Here is an 18,090-nt window from a genome sequence, read left to right as displayed (position 1 = left end):
CAGGAGGCACACTAAGGACGAAGGATGCTGGGTATATAAGTACAGTGCATGAAATGATGGATGTGCTCCTCAAGACTCACTTTTCTCAATGCACTCTAGAAAATAACACAGACCAAGATTCAGTCCCAGTGAGGTACTGGTTTACAGGTAACCAACAGAAGAACTGGGATGTGTTACTTCAAGTGAACTCAGTGAGCAGTGGGAATGTTTCAACTGTTTAAGTCACCAGGCAAAGATATAATTTTTAGAGCTCTACTGCAACTTGCAGGAGATGGATTAATCGGACACCCATGTACACTGTTATGTAGTCAGTCTGAACTATTTTCTATCTGAAGAATTGATCACACCTATGTTAAGAATTTGAGATCAATCAGTCTGTCCTTTATTTTAAGGGGAGCTGGAACGATGAAAATGACAAAATTAACTTCTTTGTTTTTTATTACAACATTATTCGGAGTTTTCTTAATAAAACAAATCAAGTTTCACCCTTCTAAGTGAATTCTAAGTGTGTTTTTTATCATTGCAAAGTTGACGCGCTGAATAAACGGTTGTAGCGACTTGGTGTGTCACCTCTGACAGCGCCGCTCGCTGGTTGCAAGCAGGGTACTTTGCGGAATTAATCAGTGTTTTGTTTTCCAATGTTGTATGGCTTTATCTCTGTGACAAGTGTCTGTTCATATCGGTAAACATAAATGCTATACCATGTGTGTTGACTTGTGGAGTTTGCTTTGTGTTGTTTAGCTGTTCAATTTTGCATATTTGACGAATTTTGCTCATACCTGTTTTACGTATTTGGTTTGTGGATATCAATATGACCTGTTTCAGCAATTGAGTGTTTAAGAAAAAGCACAATGAGTGAAGAAGAAATCTTTTGTTGTTTTGAAGGAAGATGCTGCACAGACTGCTTCATCGACTACTCCAAATGAATGTGATAGAACTTCTTTCAGCAAGAAGCTGAAAACTATGAAAGTGACAGTAATGATGTGAATGAAATAATTAACATTTCCTTGCTCTCTAATATTTTTAAACATAAAATATTATGCCAAGTTTGCAAAGAAAGAGGGCTGGAATTGAAAATAACTTCACACATTGGTTTGGCATGTAAAATGTTGTTGAAGTGTAACAAATGTGCTGCAGAAGTTTCGTTTCATAATTCTAACAGTATTCCTCGTACTGGTAATAGTGGAAACAAGGTCTATGACATAAATGTTAGGCTAGTGTATGGCTTGCGTTGCATTGGCAAGGGCAGTTTTGCAGGGACAATGTTATGTGGAATTATGAACTTGCCAAAACCACCAACCAAGTCTGGATTTTATAATGAATTGGTGGGATCTTCTGCTGAAGATATTGCTCAAGCAACAATGAAGACTGCAATTGAAGAAGGTGTCACAGATAATGGGAATTGTAGAGATTTAACTGTTGCTTTTGATGGAACATGGCAACGTAGAGGTCATAAATCTCTAAAGGGAGTTGTGACAGCTACCAGTGGAGACAGTGGCAAAGTAATTAGTGTTGCTATTCTCTCAAAACATTGTAGGTTTAAGGGCAACACCAAGGACAAACATAGTGAAAGTTGTGAAGCAGATTTTCACGGCACGAGTGCAGCGATGGAAGTAGAGGGAGTGAAAGCATTTTTTTCCAGATCACATGAGTGGTATAATGTACAATACACTAACTATCAAGGAGATGGTGATTCTAAGGGATATAAAGCTGTCGAGGAACTCAAACATTATGGCAGTGAAATTAACATTAGAAAACAGGAGTGCATTGGAGATGTGCAGAAGCGTATGGGGGCTCGCTTGCACTAACTAAAGCAGACATTAGGATCCCAGAAGCTTAGTGATGGTAGGACCCTTGGAGGAAGAGGAAGACTGACAGATGAAGCAATTGATAGATTGTAGAGGTATTATGGGTGTGCAATTAGGCAAAATACAAGAAGCATTGAGCATATGAGGAGAGCAGTATGGGCCTTATTTTTTCATATTGCATCAACAAATGAGAACCCACAAGCATTGTGCCCCACAGGTTATGACTCATGGTGTAAGTACCAATCAAGAAAGGAATATGCCCATAAAACAGTTTGCCAAATGCTGCAATTGATGTAATTAGACCCATATTCAGAGATTTATCACAGCCAAGTTTATTGGAAAAGTGTTTACATGGGAAAACACAAAATCCAAATGAAAGTGCAAATAGTTTAATTTGGATTAGGATTCCCAAAAGTGTGTTTGTACAGACAAAAACATTGCAGTTTGGAGTGTATGGTGCAGTGGCAACATACAATGAAGGAAACCTTTTCAAATGTGATGTGCTGAAACGTTTAGGTTTCCAACCAGGACACAACACCATTTCCACAATGTGCCTAATTGATGAAGAAAGACTAAGAGGTGCAGGAAGAAGAGACAAAGGCCTACAACATGCAGCAAAAGGGAAGAAAAGACCAGTGAAATGGAAACTAACACTGGAAAAAGATGATGATGCTGATAATTAGAGGTCTGTGCGGATAAGAAAAGTGCAACCCGCATCCGCAAGGTCCTAATCCGCAATCGCATCCGCAGCAATTAATCCGCATTCGCAAGTTTCTTATCCACATATATTTAAGTTTTCAATGAGTAATTAATAGTAATAGACAGTAGTACTTAGAATTATGGTATGTAATGGCAGTTATTGTTAGGGTGCCATTTCTGTGACAACGTAATTACTTTTGACTTCTTAAATCACAGGAAATGCTCTATACCTACTCTAAAGCAGAACATTCCAAACAGGAAAGCATTGGCGCTCCGGAGCACACACAGTAGCGGTTCGGATCTCGTGTGATTGGAAACGCTATTAAAAAAAAAAAAAAAAAAAAAAAAAAAAAAAAAAAAAAAAAAAAAAAAAAAAATAAATAAATCAATCTAATAGTATTAAATGATGAAAATACGTGTATAGAAACAATTATATTTCGCTGCTCTTTTGCCAAGGCAGCTGAAAATGACAATGGTTTTAAACTGTTACTAGCTCATTGCATCATTTACCGACAGTTTTTTTGTACTCACTGCTTGGATGTGTCAAATTTTGAAGCCATTCATGTCAGCTGATGATTACATTATAGCTTACGTGTTCAGTCCTCGTCATTTCCAGTTGAAAATATTTACAGTAGTAGGCCTACACTGCAAAACGCTGGCGCACCTGTGAAATAGTTGAACTGCCAGCAATAATTGACGTTGTCTGGAAGAAATAACTCGTCTTCCGAAGAGTGACAACAAAATCAGTGGTTACAGAAATTAGGAGTGGTTGGATGAAGTAGCAGTTCCCTAGCACTCACTGCATCGTACTTGGCCCACACATCAATAAGAAACTGTGCCGTCTCAAGAAACCCAGATCCACAAGCAACTTTGAATGGTAAAATGTCTTTGCTGACAAGACTGATAAGTTTTTCTGTCGCAGCTGTCTTCAAATTGGCGGAACTTCAAGAACTTTCACATCTCTCTTGGTATTTAAGTAAGTAATTATGCTACTTTGTCGAGCCTCACACGAATGTTTTAGCAAATTTGAAGTTCCACTTTTGTGTCCAGTGTAGGAATATACTTTTTTACATGCAAAACAAGCCACTATGTCTTATCTTTTCATTGCCATCAAATACGTATGCGAATTTTTTCCAAATTGGCGATTTCAATTTGTTTTCCTTCATTGATGTAAAATCACCTTTTTTCACCTTATACGAAATTGTATCCATCGATATGGTGTTCATTTGAAGAAAGAACTCCCACTGATATTTGCTACGCTGCACATTGTCACTCGGTCACAACAAAGCGATAACTGAAGGCAGCGGAAAATTGCAACGGGCACCTGTCTGGTGGACAGTGGGCAGGTTTGCCACCCAGAGAGCACTTCACAGGCCACAAGAAAGACACGGTCGCGGGAACGGATTAGGCGCAGGTCTCTTGGGTACAGCTACGTCGGTCGTAGCCAGGGGCTGAGGACAACAGACATCCGCTCTGCCCGGGCCCTGCAAGATTCGAAGAATGTCAACAGACGTGAAGTTTTGAACTAACATTGAAACATACGTACTGGGCAGATGCCTTGTTCATTGTCCGCAGATGACCCGCGGATATCCACGCCGGCCACGATTTCATCCGCCAAGTAACAAATACGGCGGATATCCGCATCCACGCAGACCTCTACTGATAATCCATCATATGAGGCAGGAATGTATTAAAAAACTTTGGAAACCATTTCCCGTAACTTTAAAATTTTCGTCTTTGAGGAACATTTTCTCAAAAACTGCTAACAGCGAACCAATGAAATTTATACACAATATTGTTTACTTCTTTTCCTTCATTTTTATAACAAATTGTAAAAAATTCTATAATTTAAGAGTTATAGAAGAAAAAGCACAAAATTAAAAAAAAAATAAGCAGCTGTTTAAAAAAAAAATGTAAAACAAAAACCAATAAATATTTCTTAACATGGCATTATAACTTTGTAGAGAAATATTAACTGAACATGTAGTCCAAATTTCACATCAATATCTTTAATGGTTTTAGAAAAAATGTTCCTTCTATTTGCTAAAGTTAAGATGGAGGAGATGGATCATTCCAGCTCCCCTCAAAAACATTAGAAAAATTGTTTAATGTGCACATTGTGGAAAGGTGGCGAACTGAAGCTCCTCTACATGAATTCCATCACTCACATCAACAATGTAAATCACGTGAAATAGCACTTCACCAATTGATTGGAAAAGTAAAAAAAGCAAATTCCTCTCTGCACCTTCCTGGATATTGAGGAGGCATGTAGCAATATGGTCTTTGGATCCATGGTTAGGGCTGCAGAAGAGCATGGCATTAAGAAAACTATATGTAGATGGATTAGAGTAGACGAAAGATAGACGTCACCATGACTGATGTAAAAGTGGCGATCAACACCATCAGAGGGTCTCCACAATATGGGATTTTGTTCCCACTGCTGTGGTTAATGAACACATTGAGGAGTTAGAAGCTAGAGGTTATTTGTGAAAAGGATACATAGACGGATAGTCATATTAATACTTGGCTCATTTGCAAGTACCATTACACCAATGGCACAATGCACTCTGAACATTATGCAAAACAGGTATAAGAAACAGGATCTATGTGCCAGTCCTAGGAAAACTGTTGCAATGTAGTTCACAAAGAAGTATATCCGGGTCACATTCTGGAATCTTATGCTCTTCAATAAAATTGTACCACTGGATGGGAAATGAATTATCTAGGGGTAACTCTCTGGGTCTGTGTCCCAGAAGCGTGTACTGGATATAAACCCATTTTAATTTATGGGATGACAGTATGATGGAATAAAGTAGAGCAGAAGCTGGCTGCTAAGGAGCTTGGAAGTGTGCACAGATTGGCCTGCCTAACCTTACCAGGAGGAATTAGCATTACATCCACTGCTGAGATGGAGACCATGCTGGACATTCCTCCATTACATCTCTGGGTTGCAATGGAGAAAACAACATCGACTTCAGTTTAAAAACTGGAAACATTTGGAACATCCAGAATCTCACACTAATATACAGGATGTGGAACATATAGGAATGGGTGGGGAAATGAGGCTGGTTATACAACAGCTTCCAGCATCTATAACAAACCTTTCAACATAACAATTGGCTGTAGGGAGCAGTGGAAGAATGAACCATGACACCATTCAGAAGGTACAGTCTGGTTCAATGATGGGTTGTAAACAGAAAAACATTCTAGGGTCGGGGGTATACGAGATACAGCCTAGATCAGAGTATGATATCTCACTAGGGTAGCTGGCTATGGCATTCCAGTCAGAGATATGAGGTAGAACCCAAAATTTTCGGGACTGGTGCCACCATCTGGAAAGTAGGAGTAGTAGATCTTCGCACCGCTAGGTGGCGAGAGCTGCATATCTGATGAGTCATTGTGCGGAGTGGCATTCAACTGGGAGGACATGTTGCACGTCCACAGTGATTTCTAATATTCCGTGCTGGTGTGTGGTGATTTTACGATGGATCCGTGAAAAGAACAGCGCATGTGTATCAAATTCCATGCATATCTTGGGAAAAGTGCTATGTTCACCCTTGAAATGATTCAACAAGTGTTTGGGGGAAGAGCCCGGGCTCTCAAAGACCCAAAAAAGCGAGACAGGTGAAGAGCATACTAAGGGAATTGTGCACAAAGAACTTGTACCATGCACCCTAACAGTGAATTCCACGTACTACTATGACACTCTGCAAAGGCTCCATGAAAACGTGTCGCAACGACGGCCCGAACTTTGACGTCAGGAGAACTGGCTCCTGCATCGCAACAACATGCCCTGTCACATGTCTTTGCTCGCCAGGACCTTCTTGGCAAAAAACAACATGGCGGTTGTACCCCACCCACCGTACTTGCCAGATTTGGCACCTTGCGACTTCGTTCTATTCTGAAAACTAAAACTCAAGTTGGAGGGCCAATGGTTGGACACTTTAGAGAGGATTCAACAAGCATCGCTGGTGGTGATAAACACACACAAAGAACAGGACTGCCAGAGAATGTCTGACCAGTGGCAGAAGCGCTGGGACTGGTGTGTACGTGTAGATGGGAACTACTTCGAGGGTGATGGTGACCATTAGTCCAAAGGTAAGGTTTCCAACAGATGGCAGCACCAGCCCTGAAAATTTTGGCTAGAGCCTCGTATTTGTTATCAAAGTGGGCACAGTGGAGAATCTATGTAGGTGCTACACAGATTGTAACATCTACATTCATTAAAGACAGCCAAGAAGCTGTGGGTTCCTGGTCACTTATTTTGTCTCCCTGATTAAATGTTTACAACTGGTTTCAGTTGTAGAATAGCACGGTGTGATTTTCAACTCTAAGTTTTTTATTCAGAGGCTTTACTAAATATTTTGCAGAGCTGTGTTTATATGCCAGATGAGGAGAAGTAACGACCAGTATATTACTGTTATCTATGGCTTTGCGCATCATCTGAAAGAGGTGGCCTTTGTAATTCGTGCACTTTTACAAGTACAACTGAAAATTCAGATATTGATGCTTGTATTATTTGGACTTCTTTGATGATATACTAATATTAACACACTACTCTTCCTTGGCTACGAATAAAGCTGAAGATGATGATAAAATAGGCAGCTATTATGCCATTATGACTCTCTGCTACTAAGTAGTGTATTGGATGATTTTAATTTCCTGAATCATAACATCTTTGTTGGAATTATTACTGATGGTCAGCTTTGTGAAAACTGACTGGCAGTGAAGCACTGCCCACTGGCCTCAGAGTTCTCCTTCTACACACTACATGTTTTTAAAAAGTTAAGTGATGGCATAATTCCATACACTACGCCTCTTTTCACAATTGAAATAACATTCTGTCTAACAAAAGTGTTGTTTTTGCTCATGTGAGTCCTGGAAGATTAAGCTCATCACTTCTTTTAATGGGTTGAGTTTAAAACAGCTTAACAGTCTACAAGAATTAGTGGGAGATTTTTATTATAATCAGTGGACCCCATACATTAGCACAATTAGCTAGGCTAACAGAGAAGTCATCTCAGACTGATTTTCAGATGGCAGAGAAACCCTAATGCAATTGGGCTGCGGCAATTTTCCCTGAGGCTACCTGTTTATGCGCATTTTACACTTTTCATTATACTTTTCAACAAGTAGTTCACCTTGCTGGTGGTGATAATTATGATTATTTTCAAGAAGTTTCTATCAAAGAAGATAGAGAATTAACCATGTGCAGAGCAGTCCCAATCTCAGAATGTCTAAGTTTGGCTTTGCCAAATCCAGCAAGGACTGGCTGAGCTCCCTGAAGAGCTCATCCATAGGAACTGACAACAGTGCATGTTCAGCTGATCACCCCCCCCCCCCCCCCCCCCCACACACACACATCAGTCATAACTGAGTATGAATGACATTAGATTATGACAATAACATAAATACGCCTAGATAATAAACTGCTGGGTGACAATAATTACACTCTTTAAACTCAGTAGCAGACTGATCCCAACTGATGTGAGGAATTATCAAACAGTTCACTCAAAAATGCTACAAATCCAAGTGCATGCCTACAAATTACGTGGTAAGATGAAAAATGTCATGTGAGTTCTGGATTCCTTCGTTACCCAACTGCAAAAATGTATCAAAACAAGCAAATAGAAAGCAAAGCAAAACTTCCGCAATTGCACAGAATGTCTAGATTAGCGTAAAATTTAGTTCACTTTCAGACTTTCAGTAAATGAAACTGAGAATCGAAGAATGCTGATACTCAAGTGTCATATTTTTTGAGGCTTGCTTTATTGCAATTATTACTGCTATATCAACATGGTTAGAACACAACTTTTTTTGTGTAAGAGAGAATATTTTTGCAGAACAAGAGAACTATAAGTGTACTTCCAAAACCAATAAGCAACAAAGAGGCACAAAATATAATATAATTGATGAGAACTCTGACGAAATGTGTGTTTTATTTTACTGTACTCTATAATTGCAGCTGCACCAAATGACATCTGAAATGTAACTATGAAAGTAATATAGCACATGAAAATTACAGTTACAGTGGCAATATACAAAGTCTACTGGTTTCACTATTAGGCAGCTGATCCTGTTGTAGCAATGGAATTGATTGTAAGAAGCACTAATTACTTTCATTTTTGCCTACTTGTTTTTAAAATTACTTAATTAGGTCCACTTTCTTCAACTTACTTTTCTATTTTTGTACATCTTTCCCAGATTTTAGATAATATCACATCTCTCCGAAAAGAAAAAGCAAGTTTCCCTTGATAATGTTAAGTTCCTATTAAAAATACAAAATGAATTTGCAAAAACTTAGAAGTGGCTTTCAATTTATTTTCAGAAACTCAAACATAGAAATTCAGGCCTGCAAAAGAATACTTACTTGTTCTGGAGCAATTATGCCTGGACAGTTAGGACCAACAAGTCGAGACTTATCTTGTGCCAGAAGCCTATGCTTAACTTTAACCATATCCTGCTGAGGTATGCCTTCAGTAATACAAACAATAAGTGGTATTTCTGCATCAATTGCTTCTAGAATTGCCTTAGCAGCTCCTGGCGGAGGAACATAAATAACTGTCGCATCTGCTCCTGTAGCAGATTTTGCCTGTAAAACGTGAATATCAAATAATGTATTTAATGAGTGAGTCACAATAAATTTGTATTATTCAGTGAATAAAAAAGATAGAAAATGCAGTGAGTGTGTACTGTATATACATGGTAAATATATATTGCTCTGATAAAATAATGAACAATTAGAAAAACCATGCCCCATATTTTTCGCAGTAAAAACAGCAAGAATGTTTTCAGCATTCAACAGAGGTTTCCAAAGTCACCTATTCCTTTATCTTACTAAAATGTCTTCTTAGAGTACTTTTCTTTACTATCTGTAAAATGAGATGCATACCAATCTACTGTCATCACACAAAAATGATGAATGTTGCAAAGCAAATCATATATGTTATCTACCAGTCTTTATTGTGAGTGGAAGAAATCTCACTACGAACAGGACTGAAGTACATCTGCTCATAGAATTTACACGTGTTTTTTTGGCAAACCATTGAGTGCACATTTTCCCACATGTGGGTTTATTGTGGAGACTTGAGTTTAGGCTTAAATTACAATAACAGGCATATTGTAAAATGAGTATATATAATAGAGGGAAACATTCCGCGTGGGATAAATATATCTAAAAACAAAGTTGATGTGACTTACCAAGTAAAAGCGCTGGCAGGTCGATGGATACACAAACATACACACAAAATTCAAGCTTTTGCAACCAACGGTTGCTTCTTCAGGAAAGAGGGAAGGAGAGGGAAAGACGAAAGGATGTGGGTTTTAAGGGAGAGGGTAAGGAGTCATTCCAATCCCAGGAGCGGAAAGACTTACCTTAAGGGGAAAAAATGGACAGGTGTACACACACACACACACACACACACACACACACACACACACAAGCAGAAATTTGTAAAGCTAAAGAGTTTGGGCAGAGATGTCAGTCGAGGCAGAAGTACACAGGCAAAAATGAACTAGGGATGAACTAAGAGGTTACGAAGGTTAGGTGGACGGCGGAAAGACACTCTTGGTGGAGTGGGGAGGATTTCGTGAAGGATGGATCTCATTTCAGGGCAGGATTTGAGGAAGTCGTATCCCTGCTGGAGAGCCACATTCAGAGTCTGATCCAGTCCCGGAAAGTATCCTGTCACAAGTGGGGCACTTTTGGGGTATTTCTGTGGGAGGTTCTGGGTTTGAGGGGATGAAGAAGTGGCTCTGGTTATTTGCTTCTGTACCCTATGAAATCCCCGAACCACCTTCCCTACCCTCTGGCTCCTACCCTTGTAACTGCCCCCGGTGTAAAACCTGTCCCACGCACCCTCCCACCACCACCTACTCCAGTCCTGCAACCCGGAAGGTGTACACGATCAAAGGCAGAGCCACGTGTGAAAGCACCCACGTGATTTACCAACTGACCTGCCTACACTGTGAAGCTTTCTATGTGGGAATGAGCAGCAACAAACTGTCCATTCGCATGAACGGGCACAGACAGTGTTTGTTGGTAGTGAGGATCACCCTGTGGCTAAACATGCCTAGGAGCACGGCCAGCACATCTTGGCACAGTGTTGCACCGTCCAGGTTATCTGGATACTTCTCACTAACACCAACCTGTCAGAGCTCCGGAGATGGGAACTTGCCCTTCAGTATATCATCTCTTCTCGTTATCCACCAGGCCTCAACCTCCGCTAATTTCAAGTTGCCGGCACTCATACCTCACTGTCTTTCAACAACATCTTTGCCTGTGTACTTCTGCCTCGACTGACATCTCTGCCCAAACTCTTTAGCTTTACAAATGTCTGCTTGTGTGTGTGTGTGTGTGTGTGTGTGTGTGTGTGTGTGTGTGTGTGTACACCTGTCCTTTTTTCCCCTTAAGGCAAGTCTTTCCACTCCCGGGATTGGAATGACTCCTTACCCTCTCCCTCAAAACCCACATCCCTTTGTCTTTCCCTCTCCTTCCCTCTTTCCTGAAGAAGCAACCGTTGGTTGCGAAAGCCTGAATTGTGTGTGTATGTTTGTGTATCTATCGACCTGCCAGTGCTTTTATTTGTTAAGTCATATCAACTTTGTATTATATATTAAAAACAAAGATTCCAAGACTTACCAAGCGGGAAAGCACCGGTAGATAGGCACAATGAATAAAACACACACACAGAATTTCGAGCTTTCGCAACCGGTGGCTGCTTCGACAGGAAAGAGGGAAGGAAAAGGAAAGATGAAAGGATGTGGGTTTTAAGGGAGAGGGTAAGGAGTCATTCCAATCCCGGGAGCGGAAAGACTTACCTTAGGGGGGAAAAAAGGATAGGTATATACTCGCGCGTGCACACGCACGCACGCTCATCCATCCATATACAGACCAACATGTGTGTGTGTGTGTGTGTGTGTGTGTGTGTGTGTGTGTGTGTGTGAAATTATAATACATTATAGGCACATATGTTGGTAGTGGAGAATTTGTCAATCACTCAAAAAATGTTCTTATGGTTTTTCTAAAATATCTTTTTCTTAGCCTAGGGTAAACATATAACAGAAAGGTTGTATTTGTTCTGAAGGTCTCTTTCACTCTTGTAAGAAACAGCAACCACTGTGACCATACATTGTGATATGGATTTTGTACAGAATAATACTGAAGAGTGGTTGTCTGCATGTATGACCTCGCAATTAGCATCACACATGGTTGCAAAACTGAATGCAACATTTCTGTGTACTGCTAGCTACCTCTAAGTGGTTAGGAAAAGGAATGCCTTTGTGACCTTGCTTCACCTGCATGCTACTGGTACTATCCGATTGTTTCCACAATGGTAACAACATATGCCTCCAAGACCAGAATTGTCATGGGTAAGCTTGCAATGGTTTTAAGTTCTATTTATTTCTTTTAAAGAGGGTGGGGGAGGGGGGGGGGGAGGAGAGGAGAGGAGAGTAGGGAATAGTAGGTTTTCTGCGTATCAGAAAGTGGTGCACCGTCTTGAAATATTGGTGCCATCAAAGGAGAATGGTGAAAGTGCAACACTCAAGTCACGAAAAAACTGTTTGTCCAGGGCACTCTAAAACACACATCACTGATTTTGCTTTTTTGCACAATATGAAGAACTATTCACAATTTTTATATGAATAAGGTAATCCCCACAATTAAAAATCTCTACCTAGAAAATATAGCAGATTTTCTCAATACCTCAATCTCTACTCTTCTGAAAACAGTTAAAAGCTTGGGGTTCTGTTTCAAAAACTTGGCAGAAAACCAGTGCTAATGGAGTCTGCTGTGACAGCTGCTAGATCCCAATATGCCTTCCTTAGAAGAATGAGAAACACAGGGCCATAAGATGAACTTTGCAGATGGGACCTGGTGCGATCAGAATCATATAATGAATTATGGGTGACAAAAAAACAGGGTTGATTCTTTAGAAAATGGCTTTGACAACTACAATCAATTCTGAGGAAATGTGCAGCAGATTTATCGATGATATAGAGGATTCAAGAGATGATATGGAGCTGAGAAACACATTGTAATTTTACATATCGGAAGTGGAGGTGGTTTTTTTTATGGTGCAAAACTCTGTTTTATTGGGAAGAAAAAGACTGGTGACTACCACAATGAGATGAACTTTGCTACTGTGGAACAGTGAAATCAAGCACCACTTCACAGTTATTAATTTTTTGGCTAGTGAGTGCCTTACTTTGAGAGGAACATCATACAAACTGTTTAATAATAACTGGATTTTTTAAAAGCTGGTCGAATTATCTGAAAAATTTGATTCGTTTCCAGGTGAACATGTAAGGAGAAAATCTTGTGGTGAAAAGCTAAGTCTGATCATTATCTGCGGAAAACCTACTGAATGAAATGATTCATATCATCCATCAAAAAATTAAAAACGAAGTACTGTCTTCATTGAAAGCCGCCAAATATTATAGTAAATTTTTGACTGTACACCTGATATTTCTGGCACTGAGCAAATGACAATGGTAGCGCATTTCTTTATTGTGAAGTCTAGTGATGCTGACATGTGTGATATAATTATTGGTGAACATTTGCTTGGCTGTGTGCTTGTAAGAGATATATCTGGTTTAAGGGTTACAGACGTAAAGTTAAAACAGGTAGAGGAAATGAAAATTCATTTTGAGGCCAAGAGGGAAGATGCTATGATAACGGTTCTAATGTAAAAGACAAGAACATAGGAATGCAAAAGCAGATTTTTACATATAAATCCTACAGCATTTTAAATTCCCTGCAATAGTCATTCCATAAATCTAGGAGTGAATAATGCTTCAAAGGCATCTAAATACGCAGTTTCACTTTTTTGTTTGCCGAGAAAAAAATTGTAATTTCTTTTATGGATGTACACAATGCTGGACAGTTTTGAATGGTTGTATATCTGCCATAATGTTGGTGTTATTCAGTACAAGAAGATGGGACAGTAAGATTGATGCACTCGCCCCTCTTAAGAGTAGCATAGGAGAGGTCTATGATGCACTAGTTGAAATAAGTGAAGACGAAAATATGTACACAGAATGGTCGCACATGAGGCTGACAGTTTCACGAAACTTATCTGTTAATTTACGTTCTTTTCAGAAGTGGTGATGCAACGATGATATTACTCCGTATTTATATTGTCAGCATACATCTACAAATTATTACCACAGATATACTGAAAGCTATATACTCACTCAGAAGGGCAACAGGACATTTCACAAACTGTAAGGACGACCTCAAATTCCAAGTTTACCTACTACACGCTAAGGAATTGACAATTCAACTTGACATAGATATCAAAAACAACCATAAATATGAAAAGATGGAAGAAGATACAGTTCCAGTACGAGGGAGAAGAAAAAAACTGAAGATCCAGATATGCAATACACAATCGATTTTTACTTTAAAGTACTGTGTGTAATAATATGTACTCACAGTGAGAGATTTCAACAGCTTATGTGTCAGTGAGCTTTTTGATTTTTTGTTTGACATTAGTAAATTAAAGGCATGTCACCTGATGTTGTAAGTGACAGGTGTTATAAACAGTGTGACAGTTTCACTCATGAGTAGGCTGACATCAGTCTTGTCGATTTTAAACATGAACTGAAATTGGTCTCAATGTTGGTAAAGGGGAGAGGAGTAACATGGGATGTAGTGGAGAGGAAAAAGCTATATCAGGACAGGACCCAATGGAGGCATATCATTCTCAAAGTTTCTACCTGGCTCACTGGAAGGAAATCCTGATGATGGTGATGGTAAAGCCTGGTGCCATACCAAAACTCACACAAAAGTATGGCTTTGTGCACGAGGTATGTTTAGTCTGAATATGCTTACACAACTGGTCACAGTGCCAAATGGAAAAAGAAGTTTACTGTGGCTTAAACTGATTAAAATGTACCCGAAATCAACAATGGCCCAGGCAAGACTGAGTGAACTTGCAACAGTATAGACTAAACATTAGATAGATGAATGTTTGGATTTCAATGAAGTCATAAAGGAGTAATATAAGGTAAACATGTTGATCATTAATTTTAGTTTTGATTTATTTATGTATGTCATGCTTTCTCATCATTTGCTTAAGAAAGATTTGTTGCAGGACAGAATCACATTCGGTTTGTCTGACAGACAAATAAGTTGCTAACTGTCACCAACCTGTGTAAACCTATTGTTTGAAGTGCTATTTCATATTTACTTTTTCTTGTTTCCTGAGATCGACAGTTCTACTCTGATTTCATTGACAAAATTCGGAATGTTCCGTACCTTTCACAGCTCTTGCCAACTTACTTGATGATTGTTCAGCGCTCCAGTGAAAACCTGTTCAGTGAACAGTTGTGGGTTTGTTTCTATGTCTTTGTGGTGTGCTATGAATATTTAATGCTGCGAAGATAAATGTGTATGTTAATATACACTATCACAAAACTTGTCATTCCCGCACATCATTTACGCCACAGCAAGAAATCAGTACAAAGTGCTAACTGTGAATGTTGGAAGTACTGCAAGAACTCTATCCATCATCTCTACTCCCAACTTGTTACACACCCTGCGGCAGAGATGGGGCTACCCCTCCACACCGCACGATCTTCTCTGCACAGGCATCGAGAAAAAGTGAACAGAATTTACTTAGCTTATACGCTCTGTGAGTGACACAACTTAATTTTGATTTGCATAGTTAATTTTGGAGTTATAACTCAAAATGTTTTACACTGTAAATGTTTCACTTCTGTCGTTGACTGGTGAGCCACACCTGGCTCTGGTCTTTTAGACGTGTTCATGTTAAAAAGAGGTATAAGCTAGTGTGTTATTTGAAAATAAGGTAGATTAACAACACTGCGAAAAAGTTTGTCTACATCTGAAAATGCAAGTAAGGGGAGGGAGGCGGTGAATGAAATTTTCACATGGGGTGCCAAAATCCCTACGTCTGACCTAATCAAGCTCCATATTATACGATGGTTGATCCTTCAACTAAAAACCTGAGCATATCATGGCTGAAAGGTGAGATCATGTCTTGTATAGCACCAAAGAATATTTCACTGTCACCTTGAGTTGATGATTTTAGGAAATGGACTAAGACAAAGCTGATATGCCTATTCAGGACTTATTTCAAACAGCATTAAAGAAACTGGAACAAGTAACTAAACAACTTCAACCAGATGTAAAACTTGTTTGGTAACTAGTGGCTCATTGGAAGCTTAATCCAATCAAGCTCATATCTGCTTAAGTAAAGGGATGAGTAGCAGAAATGGATACAGCTAACACATTAGGAAATGGTAGAGGTATGGAAGCTTTTTAACACTTTATGCCAAGATGTCTTGAAATATTAACTGTACTCCAACTCAGCTAGTTTGTAGTTAGACTAACAGAGAGAGCTTAAAGGGTATTGGTATGATAATATGATCACCCGGTACTCGCAATTACTTGCCATGCTTATTCCTGTCATGCTTATTCTCCTTGGGATGAAATCTTTCGGCTGAAAATGTGTGCCCTAACGCTCTCTCAATTCCAAAAAGTAAGAGATATATCTTCTTCACAAAATATTATTTATTAACTAAATATGACAGCATGCAACACTTTCTAATACATTTCTGTCGATAAGCATTAATGTTTGTTACATTAATTCAACAGTCTTTCCACTTTATGGGATACAGACAGAATGAACCTTCCACTGTCCTTCTGCCATCATCCTTTTATTGTCACGAGCTTCATCATTCTCTGGAGCGCTGCATATTTCCGAGAAGGGGTGCACATCTAAGGAGCACCTTCCAACCCAGCAAATGTTGAATGGTGATCACGAGCTGTTTCTTGTAGAAACACGGCAACAAAACTCCAGACTTCATGCGCACACAAACAATTGCTCACAAAGTATGTATATTCAAATTTATAACCCACTTAACGAAATTTCAATGATGTGCAGATGACAGTCATTGTTCATCAGTAACTGTTACAAGTAGTAACTTATCACCTTCATGAAGTAATATGTTTTGATTCAGCGTTATTTAAATTGAAACTTCCACCCCTGTTTCTTACCTTTTCTGGCACATTTGTTTATTCTGACTTCTTAATTATACTGCCCCATAAACTTTGGTGTTTGCACCATGACACTGATCACATCGTTTTATGATTATATTCGATGCAGTGCTTGGTGACAACTGAGTTGCCTAATTGTTTTAGCCGGGGTTGTTGCTGATGTTCCTTGCATCTCTTCTTGACTGTTCTGACAATCTGTGCCTCGCAAGACATGCCAGCTGTATCGAACCACGTTATTTTTATTTCCTTGCATATATACAGGGTGTTTCAAAAATGACCGGTATATCTGAAACGGCAATAAAAACTAAACGAGCAGCGATAGAAATACACCATTTGTTGCAATATGCTTGGGACAACAGTACATTTTCAGGCGGACACACTTTTGAAATTACAGTAGTTACAATTTTCAACAACAGATGGTGCTGCAAGTGATGTGAAAGATATAGAAGACAACGCAGCCTGTGGGTGCGCCATTCTGTACGTCGTCTTTCTGCTGTAAGCTTGTGCTGTTCACAACGTGCAAGTGTGCTGTGGACAACATGGTTTATTCCTCAGAACAGAGGATTTTTCTGGTGTTGGAATTCCACTGCCTAGAACACAGTGTTGTTGCAACAAGACGATGTTTTCAACGGAGGTTTAATGTAACCAAAGGACCGAAAAGTGATACAATAAAGGAACTATTTGAAAAATTTCAACGGACTGGGAACATGACGGATGAACGTGCTGGAAAGGTAGTGCGACCGCGTACGGCAACCACAGAGGGCAACGCGCAGCTAGTGCAGCAGGTGATCCAACAGCGGCCTCGGGTTTCCGTTCGCCGTGTTGCAGCTGCGGTCCAAATGACGCCAACGTCCACATATCGTCTCATGTGCCAGAGTTTACACCTCTATCCATACAAAATTCAAACGCGGCAACCCCTCAGCGCCGCTACCATTGCTGCACGAGAGACATTCGCTAACGATATAGTGCACAGGATTGATGACGGCGATATGCATATGGGCAGCATTTGGTTTACTGACGAAGCTTATTTTTACGTGGACGGCTTCATCAATAAACAGAACTGGCGCATATGGGGAACCGAAAAGCCCCATGTTGCAGTCCCATTGTCCCTGCATCCTCAAAAAGTACTGGTCTGGGCAGCCATTTCTTCCAAAGGAATCATTGGCCCATTTTTCAGATCCGAAACGATTACTGCATCACGCTATCTGGACATTCTTCGTGAATTTGTGGTGGTACAAACTGCCTTAGACGACGCTGCGAACACCTCTTGGTTTATGCAAGATGGTGCCCGGCCACATTGCACGGCCGACGTCTTTAATTTCCTGAATGAATATTTCGATGATCGTGTGATTGCTTTGGGCTATCCGAAACATACAGGAGGCAGCGTGGATTGGCCTCCCTATTCGCCAGACATGAACCCCTGTGACTTCTTTCTCTGGGGGGCACTTAAAAGACCAGGTGTACCGCCAGAATCCAGAAACAATTGAACAGCTGAAGCAGTACATCTCATCTGCATGTGAAACCATTCCGCCAGACACGTTGTCAAAGGTTTCGGGT

General features: G+C 39.8%; 1 protein-coding gene across 1 annotated transcript in view; it reads right to left on the bottom strand.

Annotated features, from left to right (window-relative positions):
- LOC126354194 (succinate--CoA ligase [ADP/GDP-forming] subunit alpha, mitochondrial) overlaps positions 1-18,090 on the bottom strand; it is a 58,781-nt gene that overhangs the window by 24,085 nt on the left and 16,606 nt on the right. The window contains exon 3 of the mRNA XM_050003651.1: positions 8,878-9,099. Within this exon, the coding sequence (XP_049859608.1) occupies positions 8,878-9,099 (222 nt within the window). The remainder of the gene's footprint in view (positions 1-8,877; positions 9,100-18,090) is intronic.

Source organism: Schistocerca gregaria, chromosome 1, assembly GCF_023897955.1.
Source record: "Schistocerca gregaria isolate iqSchGreg1 chromosome 1, iqSchGreg1.2, whole genome shotgun sequence".
Taxonomy (NCBI): Eukaryota; Metazoa; Arthropoda; class Insecta; order Orthoptera; family Acrididae; genus Schistocerca; species Schistocerca gregaria.
The sequence above is the reverse complement of the archived record's forward strand: the minus strand, read 5'-3'. Positions and strand labels throughout refer to the sequence as shown.